The 11810-nt window shown below is 48.5% G+C and overlaps 1 protein-coding gene across 1 annotated transcript in view; it reads right to left on the bottom strand.

Annotated features, from left to right (window-relative positions):
- Positions 1 to 427: 427 nt before the first annotated feature.
- GPR19 (G protein-coupled receptor 19) overlaps positions 428 to 11810 on the bottom strand; it is a 37482-nt gene continuing 26099 nt past the window's right edge. Inside the window, exon 2 of the mRNA XM_083180908.1 lies at positions 428 to 2354. Within this exon, the coding sequence (XP_083037034.1) occupies positions 1085 to 2332 (1248 nt within the window). The 5' untranslated portion in view covers positions 2333 to 2354 and the 3' untranslated portion in view covers positions 428 to 1084. The remainder of the gene's footprint in view (positions 2355 to 11810) is intronic.

Below are 11810 nucleotides of genomic sequence, written 5' to 3'. Positions count from 1 at the left end.
GGCGTAACAGCCCTTTATACGCATTCAGCATACTGGCTCCTCCCACTGGTATTACCTCTCATGAGGAATATGTTCTGGCAGCACCTGGATGCTACACGGGCTTGGCTGCGGCACACAGCAAACAGCCAACAAATGAACACACAGAAAACACGGCATGTCGGTTCAGCTGACGCCACACGGAAGTCATTTTACTCACTGCACATGGGCTGCCATTTGCTTATTGCATGTGGGGGTTTACTGCGAGTATAATTTGCATTCCACCAAATGTAAAAATAGATTTATGATATAGAACCCTACCCACACACACACAGCTGTCGCCAAATGGTCACAAACCAGGGAAAGCGACAGGGGACGGCACAGACCACGCCCCTACACAGCCCACCCCCCTCTCAGACAGAGGCCAAGGAGCTTATATATAGGAGAACAATTCGCCTGGATTCTTTTATTGGAATTTAGCCCTTTCTTAACAAATTACACAGTGTGACCTTACAACAAGACAACACTCAAAGCAAATACGCAAATCCCTCTGTCCTCTCACAACTGTGCCGTTTGGGTGAGCGCTCTCCAACACACAGGACACATATTGGCTAGGTGACTCTACTCAGCAAGCAGGTGGCGTATTATATTACTGGGACTCGATGGTTACCGAGGCTTGACACCTAAAATAAAACAACATTGTGGTGAAAACGGTGAATCACGCTGGACTTTAACCTGTATAAAAGGCAACACTGTAGCAATGACAAGAACATGATGTGCAAAACGCGTCGGTGTTTTTTGGGAGAAGTGAAATGCGTTGGGTCACACAGAACCTCTCTTACGCCATTTTATTTACAGAATACCCAACGATGTTTCATCTTCCCCGTTGTGTCAAAATAAATATTGCTTAAATTATCTTTTTTGTACAAAAACATAATCCAGTCAAGTTTGGCTCAGTAGTGAATCTCATCATGGACGTATAATGGTGGCACAAACTATCTTGGTGCCACATGCCACTTTATGCCCACAATCATTTATTTTAGGGCGATGTATTGGTGTTTTTCCAGGTAGATTGAGGGTTAATATTTTGTCTCTTTACTTCCAACAATCAGACAAAAGTATTGGGTGGATTGGAGTCAATGGGCCAAGCCAGTTTTTTCTCCTTGGCCTCACGGTCAAAAGAATCGTATACCGAGTCCGTGACAGCGGTTTTGCCCGGGATGGGCATCTCACAAATACCAACATAGTTCCTCTTTGCCATGCGAGAGCTAGTGGTGATAGTATAGGCATTGCTCCTGTAACACTTCATGGAGGACATGCAGAAGGTCTCCTTCATACCGCGCCGGAAGTTGGCATTGTATACCGAGTACAGGGTAGGCTTGGCGGCCGAGGAACCAAAAGAAAGCCAGGAGACCGCCAGATAGGCCAAGCAGCCATGCCGCTCGTCTCTTTCATCTGGATGCCACAACTGTGCAATGTAAAATGGCAGCCAAGACACCAGGAAGATGGTATTTAGCATGAGGAACATTTTTATGGTCTTGACTTTGGTCCTAGGCACGATGTTCATGGTGCGTCTGACACTGAGCCTGTCCGTGCCGATTCGCCAAATATATTTCACCACCTTTTGGTAAAAGAGGATGATGAGAGCAGAGGGCACAAGGAAGCCCACTAGAAGGTGGGCCACTCCATAGACTGCCCCATCCCAGGACGGGGGAGGGAAAAAGTTACAGTGTCCATCCACACCGTCATAAAAGAAGAAGGCTGGAGAGACGAAAGCTGCATCGAAAAGCCATGAAGCCACGATCATCCTCTTGGCTTTTTCCCTGGAGACCTTGAAGCTCAGAGGGTACAGGATGGTGTAGAAACGGTCAAGACAGATGGACAAAAGGACATAAATTTGTACTCCAGGTGTCAAGTAGTGTAAATAGCGTGCCAATTTACACATGGCACTGCCCAGTGCCCAGCGACCAGAGGTGATCTGTAACAATGTAAAGGGGGCACTGCCAAGGCTGAGCAGCAAGTCTGCGCATGCCAGAGACACCACAAAGTAATTTGTCGTTGATTGCGTCCGCCGGCTTCGGTGGATGACGAGACATACCAAAGCATTGCCAAAGACTGACAGAATCCAGATAACCCCAAAGACTAGACCGGCTGCTGCTATCTCCCCTGGAAACAGGAGCTGAACTGGTACAGTGCTGTTCCTTCTTCCTGCGGATCCATCTTTAAAGAGTCCAGGGATTAACGTTTCTCCGTCTGTCATTGGGCAGGTGGTTAAACTATTATTTGGCAGCGGGTACAGAACCGTAGGTAGGATGAGACGAGGCCTCTGCGCATCCATTTCGTGAGCAAACACCATCTTCAGATGTGGACTTGAGGACCTGAGAATGTCCAGTATGGGAAAGGAGTGAAGGTGATGAGGATATAGAGGAAGGGGACATTAGTGGAAAGGTGGTGATACCAAGGATGAGGACACGGAAAAGGAGATGATGATAAAGTACAGAAGATATTAGGTTGTGATGAGGACAGAGGAGGACATTAGTGGACAGATGTTGATGAGGCAGAGGAAAAGGACATTGGAGGGCAGGTGGTGAGGAGGACATTAGAAAAGAAGCGGTGATGAAGACATTAGAAGACAGGTGGTGATGAGGATAGTAGAGGTGGACATTAGAGGATTGTTGGTAATGAGGACAGAGGAGGAGGACAGGTGGTGATGAGGACAGAGGACAGGTGGCAATGAGGCAGAGGAAAAAGACATTGTAGCGCAGGTGGTGAGGAGGACATTAGAAAACAGGCGGTGATGAATACATTAGAAGACAGGTGATGATGAGGATAGAGGAAGAGGACATTAGAGGATCCGTGGTAATGAGGACAGAGGTGGAGGACAGAGGACATTAGAGGACAGTGGAGAAGGACATTAGAGGACAGGTGGTAATGAGGACAGAGGAGAAGGACATTAGAGGACAGGTGGTGAGGAGGACATTAGAAGAAAGGTGGTAATAAGGACAGAGGAGGACATTATAAAACAGGTGGTGATAAGGACAGAGGAGGACATTAGAGGAAAGGTGGTGATGAGGACAAAGGAAGTCATTAGAAGGTAGGTGGTGATGAGGACAAAGGAGGAGGACATTAGAGGACAAGTGGTGATGAGGACAGAGGAGGAGTACATTAGAGGACAGGTGGTGATGAGGACAGAGGAGGACATTGGAGGACAGGTGGTGATGAGGACAGAGGAGGAGGACATTAGAGGACAGGTGGTGATGAGGACAGAGAAAGAGGACAGGTGGCAAGGAGGACAGAGTAATAGTATTTTAGAGGACAGGTGGTTATGAGGACAGAGGAAAAGAACATTGTTGGACAGGTGGTCATAAGAACAGAGGATGAGGACATTAGAGAACAGGATGTGATAAGCACACAGAGGAAAAGGGCAGATGGACATTAGAGGACAGGTGGTGATGAGGACATTAGAGGACAGGTGGTGATGATGGCAGAGGAGGAGTACATTAGAGGACAGGTGGTGAGGAGGACATTAGCAGACAGGTGGTGATGAGGACAGAGAAGTACATTAGAGGACAGGTGTTGATGAGGATAGAGGAGGAGGACATTATAGGACCGGTGGTGATGATGGCAGAGGAGCAGTACATTAGAGGACAGGTGGTGAGGAGGACATTAGCAGACAGGTGGTGATGATGGCAGAGGAGCAGTACATCAGAGGACAGGTGGACATTAGAGGACAGGTGGTGATGAGGACATTAGAGGACAGGTGGTGATGATGGCAGAGGAGCAGTACATCAGAGGACAGGTGGACATTAGAGGACAGGTGGTGATGAGGACATTAGAGGACAGGTGGTGATGATGGCAGAGGAGCAGTACATTAGAGGACAGGTGGTGATGAGGATAGAGGAGGAGGACATTATAGGACCGGTGGTGATGAGGCCAGAGAAGGACATTATAGGACCAGTGGTGATGAGGACAGAGAAGGACATTAGAGGACAGGTGGTGATGAGGATACAGAAGGTATATAGAGTTATATAATGAAAGTGTGAACATGACCGAGAGGTGAATATTTGGGAAGCAGGATAGTTGGTGACATGAAATAAAGTACGTAAAGTAGGTAAAAGGGAAAAAGAAAACAGAACAATAAAATCAGTAAAAAATAAACCTTACAAGAAAGAAAACCCAAATGGATAGAATGTTTTACTGTTGTCAGTAGTAACAGGGGTTCCGCACCACCGTCCTCAGGACACACCGGGTTTTAGAATAGTCTTACCTGAGCACAGGTGACATCACTAATTCTGATGTAACCATTTGTGCTCCAGCCTGGCTATCACTGGACTGCTAGTACGCCTTGAGGACAGAGGTTGGGAAACACTGACATTTAATATAAAGGGATCTAAGATTGCCCTGGATTATATTTTCTCGGGGAGTTAGGGTTAAGGGGTAGCCTACGGAGGATTTTGGGGGAATTACTGGCGATAGGGCAGCAGAACTACTTTTGAACAAGCTAGTACAGGGGTGGCCAAACCTGTCCTCAAGATCTGCCAACGGTTCATGTATCTCATGCCACCTGTGGGTCTATAGTAGGAATGAATGTAGCATGTTTGAAAATGTGAGCTTTAGTAATGACTACACCTGTGCACCAGCTAGGTGATATGGGGAATGTGACAGTTAGTAATGACTACACCGATGCGCCAGCTAGGTGATATGGGGAATGTGACAGTTAGTAATGACTACACCGGTGCGCCAGCTAGGTGGTATGGGGAATGTGACAGTTAGTAATGACTACAGCTGTGCACTAGCTAGGTGATATGGGGAATGTGAGTTAGTAATGACTACACCTATGCACCAGCTAGGTGATCTGGGACATGTGACAGTAATGACTACAGCTGTGCATAAGCTAGGTGATCTGGGGAATGTGAGTTAGTAATGACAACACCTGTGCACCAGCTAGGTGATCTGGGGAATGTGACAGTTAGTAATGACTACAGCTGAGCATCAGTTAGGTGATATGGTGAATGTGACAGTTAGTAATTACTACAGCTGTGCACCAGCTAGGTGAAATGGGGAATGTGACAGTTAGTAATGACTACAGTTGTGCACCAGCTAGGGGATCTGTGGAATGTGACAGTTAGTAATGACTACAGCTGTGCACCAGTTAGGTGATATGGTGAATGTGAAAGTTAGTAATGACTACAGCTGTGCACCAGCTAGGTGATATGGGGAATGTGACAGTTAGTAATGACTACACCTGTGCACCAGCTAGGTGGTCTGGGGAATGTGACAGTTAGTAATGACTACAGCTCTGCACCAGCTAGGTGGTCTGGGGAATGTGACAGTAATGACTGCAGCTGTGCACCAGCTAGGTGATATGGGGAATGTGACAGTTAGTAAGGACGACACCTGTGCACCAGCTAGGTGATTTGGGGAATGTGACAGTTAGTAAGGACTACACCTGTGCACCAGCTAGGTGATTTGGGGAATGTGACAGTTAGTAAGGACTACAGCTCTGCACCAGCTAGGTGGTCTGGGGAATGTGACAGTTAGTAAGGACTACACCTGTGCACCAGCTAGGTGATATGGGGAATGTGACAGTTAGTAATGACTACAGCTGTGCACCAGTTAGGTGATATAGGGAATGTGACATTTAGTAATGACTACAGCTGTGCACCAGCTAGGTGATCTGGGGAAATGTGACAGTTAGTAATGACTACAGCTGTGCACCAGCTAGGTGGTCTGTGGAGTGTGACAGTTAGTAATGACTATAGCTGTGTACCAGTTAGGTGATATGGGGAATGTGACAGTTAGTAATGACTGCACCTGTGCACCAGCTAGGTGATATGGGGAATGTGACAGTTAGTAATGACTACAGCTGTGCACCAGCTAGGTGATATGGGGAATGTGACAGTTAGTAATGACTACACCTGTGCACCAGCTAGGCCATTTGGTAAACATGGACTGTTGGTAGATCTTGGTGCCCGGTTTGGCCACCCCTGGGCTAGTAAATTAACATAAACACTCTCCAATGCATATGATGGGTAATTATTATCATGCGGGACGGATGAGCCGGAGGTGCGGAGATGTAGTGACGTAAAGCGTGCGTGGTGGCGTTACCCCATCCTGCAGCACAGCAGCTGTGACATGACAGCCACCAGCGGAGAAGAGGTCCTGCTCTGTCCCACCCACACCCCCAGCATCACTGACGTCCTTGTTTCCATGGCAATGCCTAAACACGGCAGAGATATGGTCATTATGTGACCTTGGCGACCGTATGGATAGGGGGGTAATTAATTAGCCACGCAGAGCAGCTGGATGCGGTTAACCCCTGCACTGCCACAGGTGACTGGCCTACGGTTCTCCATTTTAGCCATTAAGAAATCCAGAGGGTGAGAGGGGAGATTAATATAAACTGAGGCAAGAGGGGGGAGAGATATCGAACCTTCTAAAGAGGGCAAGTGGAGAGGTTACGTCACTCAATAATGCACATGTCTAACGCTAGACTGTAAGCTCCTTGGAGCAGGGCCCTATTCCCTGCTGGTCTAACAACCATCTTCTCTCAGACTTCATGTACAGCTCTTTCCTACTTAGCGAACGTCCATACCGGCATCTTCACTCACTCATACTCATTCTTCTCTTCCAACGGCAGCCACCCCTGGTAATTCCAGCACACCCGCTCCTTTGCTTCCCTACATCCCAACTGTATTGTGTACTGAGCACTGTGCTGTGCTGTTGTAGTGTCTCAGTCACTGTAATGTTCAGTGTCCCCTGTATTGTACTAATGTGTACCCTATGTACAGCGCTGCCCCAGGTAGTACACAGACACCTCCTCTGCTTCCCTACATCCCAGCTGTATTGTGTACTGAGCATTGTGCTGCTGTTACCTGTGCTGTTGTAGTGTCTCAGTCACTGTAATGTTCTGTGTCCCCTGTATTGTACTAATGTGTGCCCTATGTACGGCGCTGCCCCTGGTAGTACATGGACACCTCCTCTGCTTCCCTACATCCCAGCTGTATTGTGTACTGAGCATTGTGCTGCTGTTACCTGTGCTGTTGTAGTGTCTCAGTCACTGTAATGTTCTGTGTCTCCTGTATTGTACTAATGTGTGCCCTATGTACGGCGCTGCCCCTGGTAGTACATGGACACCTCCTCTGCTTCCCTACATCCCAGCTGTATTGTGTACTGAGCATTGTGCTGCTGTTACCTGTGCTGTTGTAGTGTCTCAGTCACTGTAATGTTCTGTGTCCCCTGTATTGTACTAATGTGTGCCCTATGTACAGTCCTGCCCCTGGTAGTACACGGACACCTCCTCTGCTTCCCTACATCCCAGCTGTATTGTGTACTGAGCATTGTGCTGCTGTTACCTGTGCTGTTGTAGTGTCTCAGTCACTGTAATGTTCTGTGTCCCCTGTATTGTACTAATGTGTGCCCTATGTACAGCGCTGCCCCTGGTAGTACACGGACACCTCCTCTGCTTCCCTACATCCCAGCTGTATTGTGTACTTAGCATTGTGCTGCTGTTACCTGTGCTGTTGTAGTGTATCAGTCACTGTAATGTTCTGTGTCCTGTGTATTGTACTAATGTGTGCCCTATGTACAGCGCTGCCCCTGGTAGTACACGGACACCTCCTCTGCTTCCCTACATCCCAGCTGTATTGTGTACTGAGCATTGTGCTGCTGTTACCTGTGCTGTTGTAGTGTCTCAGTCACTGTAATGTTCTGTGTCCCCTGCATTGTACTAATGTGTGCCCTATGTACAGCCCTGTCCCTGGTAGTACACGGACATGTCCTCTGCTTCCCTACATCCCAGCTGTATTGTGTACTGAGCATTGTGCTGCTGTTACCTGTGCTGTTGTAGTGTCTCAGTCACTGTAATGTTCTGTGTCCCCTGTATTGTACTAATGTGTGCCCTATGTACAGCGCAGCCCCTGGTAGTACACGGATACCTCCTCTGCTTCCCTACATCACAGCTGTATTGTGTACTGAGCATTGTGCTGCTGTTACCTGTGCTGTTGTAGTGTCTCAGTCACTGTAATGTTCTGTGTCCCCTGTATTGTACTAATGTGTGCCCTATGTACGGCGCTGCCCCTGGTAGTACATGGACACCTCCTCTGCTTCCCTACATCCCAACTGTATTGTGTACTGAGCATTGTGCTGCTGTTACCTGTGCTGCTGTAGTGTCTCAGTCACTATAATATGCTGTGTCCCCTGTATTGTACTGGTGTGTGCCTTATGTACGGCGCTGCCCCTGGTAGTACACGGACACCTCCTCTGCTTCCCTACATCCCAGCTGTATTGTGTACTGAGCATTGTGCTGCTGTTACCTGTGCTGCTGTAGTGTCCCAGTCACTGTAATGTTCTGTGTCCTCTGTATTGTACTAATGTGTGCCCTATGTACAGCGCTACCCCTGGTAGTACACAAACACCTCCTCTGCTTCCCTACATCCCAGCTGTATTGTGTACTGAGCATTGTGCTGCTGTTACCTGTGCTGTTGTAGTGTGTCAGTCACTGTAATGTTCTGTGTCCCCTGTATTGTACTAATGTGTGCCCTATGTACGGCGCTGCCCCTGGTAGTACACGGACACCTCCTCTGCTTCCCTACATCCCAGCTGTATTGTGTACTGAGCATTGTGCTGCTGTTACCTGTGCTGTTGTAGTGTCTCAGTCACTGTAATGTTCAGTGTCCCCTGTATTGTACTAATGTGTACCCTATGTACAGCGCTGCCCCAGGTAGTACACAGACACCTCCTCTGCTTCCCTACATCCCAGCTGTATTGTGTACTGAGCATTGTGCTGCTGTTACCTGTGCTGTTGTAGTGTCTCAGTCACTGTAATGTTCTGTGTCCCCTGTATTGTACTAATGTGTGCCCTATGTACAGTCCTGCCCCTGGTAGTACACGGACACCTCCTCTGCTTCCCTACATCCCAGCTGTATTGTGTACTGAGCATCGTGCTGCTGTTACCTGTGCTGTTGTAGTGTCTCAGTCACTGTAATGTTCTGTGTCCCCTGTATTGTACTAATGTGTGCCCTATGTACAGCGCAGCCCCTGGTAGTACACGGATACCTCCTCTGCTTCCCTACATCACAGCTGTATTGTGTACTGAGCATTGTGCTGCTGTTACCTGTGCTGTTGTAGTGTCTCAGTCACTGTAATGTTCTGTGTCCCCTGTATTGTACTAATGTGTGCCCTATGTACGGCGCTGCCCCTGGTAGTACATGGACACCTCCTCTGCTTCCCTACATCCCAACTGTATTGTGTACTGAGCATTGTGCTGCTGTTACCTGTGCTGCTGTAGTGTCTCAGTCACTATAATATGCTGTGTCCCCTGTATTGTACTGGTGTGTGCCTTATGTACGGCGCTGCCCCTGGTAGTACACGGACACCTCCTCTGCTTCCCTACATCCCAGCTGTATTGTGTACTGAGCATTGTGCTGCTGTTACCTGTGCTGTTGTAGTGTCTCAGTCACTGTAATGTTCTGTGTCCCCTGTATTGTACTAATGTGTGCCCTATGTACGGCGCTGCCCCTGGTTGTACACGGACACCTCCTCTGCTTCCCTACATCCCAGCTGTATTGTGTACTGAGCATTGTACTGCTGTTACCTGTGCTGTTGTAGTGTCTCAGTCACTGTAATGTTCTGTGTCCCCTGTATTGTACTAATGTGTGCCCTATGTACGGTGCTGCCCCTGGTAGTACACGGACACCTCCTCTGCTTCCCTACATCCCAGCTGTATTGTGTACTGAGCATTGTGCTGCTGTTACCTGTGCTGTTGTAGTGTCTCAGTCACTGTAATGTTCTGTGTCCCCTGTATTGTACTAATGTGTGCCCTGTGTACGGCTCTGCCCCTGGTAGTACACGGACACCTCCTCTGCTTCCCTACATCCCAGCTGTATTGTGTACTGAGCATTGTGCTGCTGTTACCTGTGCTGTTGTAGTGTCTCAGTCACTGTAATGTTCTGTGTCCCCTGTATTGTACTAATGTGTGCCCTATGTACAGTGCTGCCCCTTGTAGTATACGGACACCTCCTCTGCTTCCCTACATCCCAGCTGTATTGTGTACTGAGCATTGTGCTGCTGTTACCTGTGCTGTTGTAGTGTCTCAGTCACTGTAATGTTCTGTGTCCCCTGTATTGTACTAATGTGTGCCCTATGTACAGCGCTGCCCCTGGTAGTACACGGACACCTCCTCTGCTTCCCTCCATCCCAGCTGTATTGTGTACTGAGCATTGTGCTGCTGTTTCCTGTGCTGTTGTAGTGTCTCAGTCACTGTAATGCTCTGTGTCCCCTGTATTGTACTGATGTGTGCCCTATGTACGGTGCTGCCCCTGGTAGTACACGGACACCTCCTCTGCTTCCCTACATCCCAGCTGTATTGTGTACTGAGCATTGTGCTGCTGTTAACGGTGCTGTTGTAGTGTCTCAGTCACTGTAATGTTCTGTGTCCCCTGTATTGTCCTAATGTGTGCCCTATGGGGATGCGGTCATCTATTAGAATGAACTTAGGTCTACAGTCATTGGGTCGACCCCACTAGGTCGACTGGCAGGAAGGTCGACCTGACTTAAGGTCGACATGGGCCAAGGTCGACATGACTTTTAAGGTCGAATTTGCATAAAGGTCGACATGAGGAAGGTCGACTGGTCATAAGGTCGACATGGGTTTTTCACTGTTTTTTTGAGCCGGCATGTGCCGACAGGCGGTATTTCATGCCCTACCATCCACTAGGGCGTGGTGGGAGAATAAAATAGTGTGCCGAGCGCAGCGAGGCACCCTGCCCGAAGCATTGCGAGCGAAGCGAGCGATGCGAGGGTCCGATTCTCATTGCCAACTGTGTCCATGTCGACTGTGTCGACATTCGGATCAAAAAACAGTGAAAAACCCATGTTGACCTTATGACCAGTCGACCTTCCTCATGTCGACCTTTATGCAAATTCGACCTTAAGTCATGTCGACATTGGCCCATGTCGACCTTAAGTCAGGTCGACCTTCCTGCCAGTCGACCTAGTGGGGTCGACCTAATGACTGTAGACCTAAATGCAGTCTGACGAATGATCCCATTCCGCCCTATGTATGGTGCTGCCCCTGGTAGTACACGGACATGTCCTCTGCTTCTCTGCATCCCAGCTGTATTGTGTACTGAGCATTGTGCTGCTGTTACCTGTGCTGTTGTAGTGTCTCAGTCACTGTAATGTTCTGTGTCCCCTGTAATGTACTAATGTGTGCCCTATGTACGTTGCTGCCCCTGGTAGTACACGGACATCTCCTCTGCTTCCCTACATCCCAGCTGTATTGTGTACTGAGCATTGTGCTGCTGTTACCTGTGCTGTTGTAGTGTATCAGTCACTGTAATGTTCTGTGGCCCCTGTATTGTACTAATGTGTGCCTTATGTACAGCGCTGCCCCTGGTAGTACACGGACACCTCCTCTGCTTCCCTACATCCCAGCTGTATTATGTACTGAGCATTGTGCTGCTGTTACCTGTGCTGTTGTAGTGTCTCAGTCACTGTAATGTTCTGTGTCCCCTGTATTGTACTAATGTGTGCCCTATGTACAGCGCTGCCCCTGGTAGTACACGGACACCTCCTCTGCTTCCCTACATCCCAGCTGTATTGTGTACTGAGCATTGTGCTGCTGTTACCTGTGCTGTTGTAGTATATCAGTCACTGTAATGTTCTGTGTCCCCTGTATTGTACTAATGTGTGCCCTATGTATGGTGCTGCCCCTGGTAGTACACGGACATGTCCTCTGCTTCTCTGCATCCCAGCTGTATTGTGTACTTAGCATTGTGCTGCTGTTACCTGTGCTGTTGTAGTGTATCAGTCACTGTAATGTTCTGTGTCCC

This window comes from Crinia signifera, chromosome 4, assembly GCF_055691185.1.
Source record: "Crinia signifera chromosome 4, ASM5569118v1, whole genome shotgun sequence".
Classification (NCBI taxonomy): Eukaryota; Metazoa; Chordata; class Amphibia; order Anura; family Myobatrachidae; genus Crinia; species Crinia signifera.
Note: the sequence above shows the minus strand (reverse complement) of the source record. Positions and strands in the feature narration are given on the sequence as shown.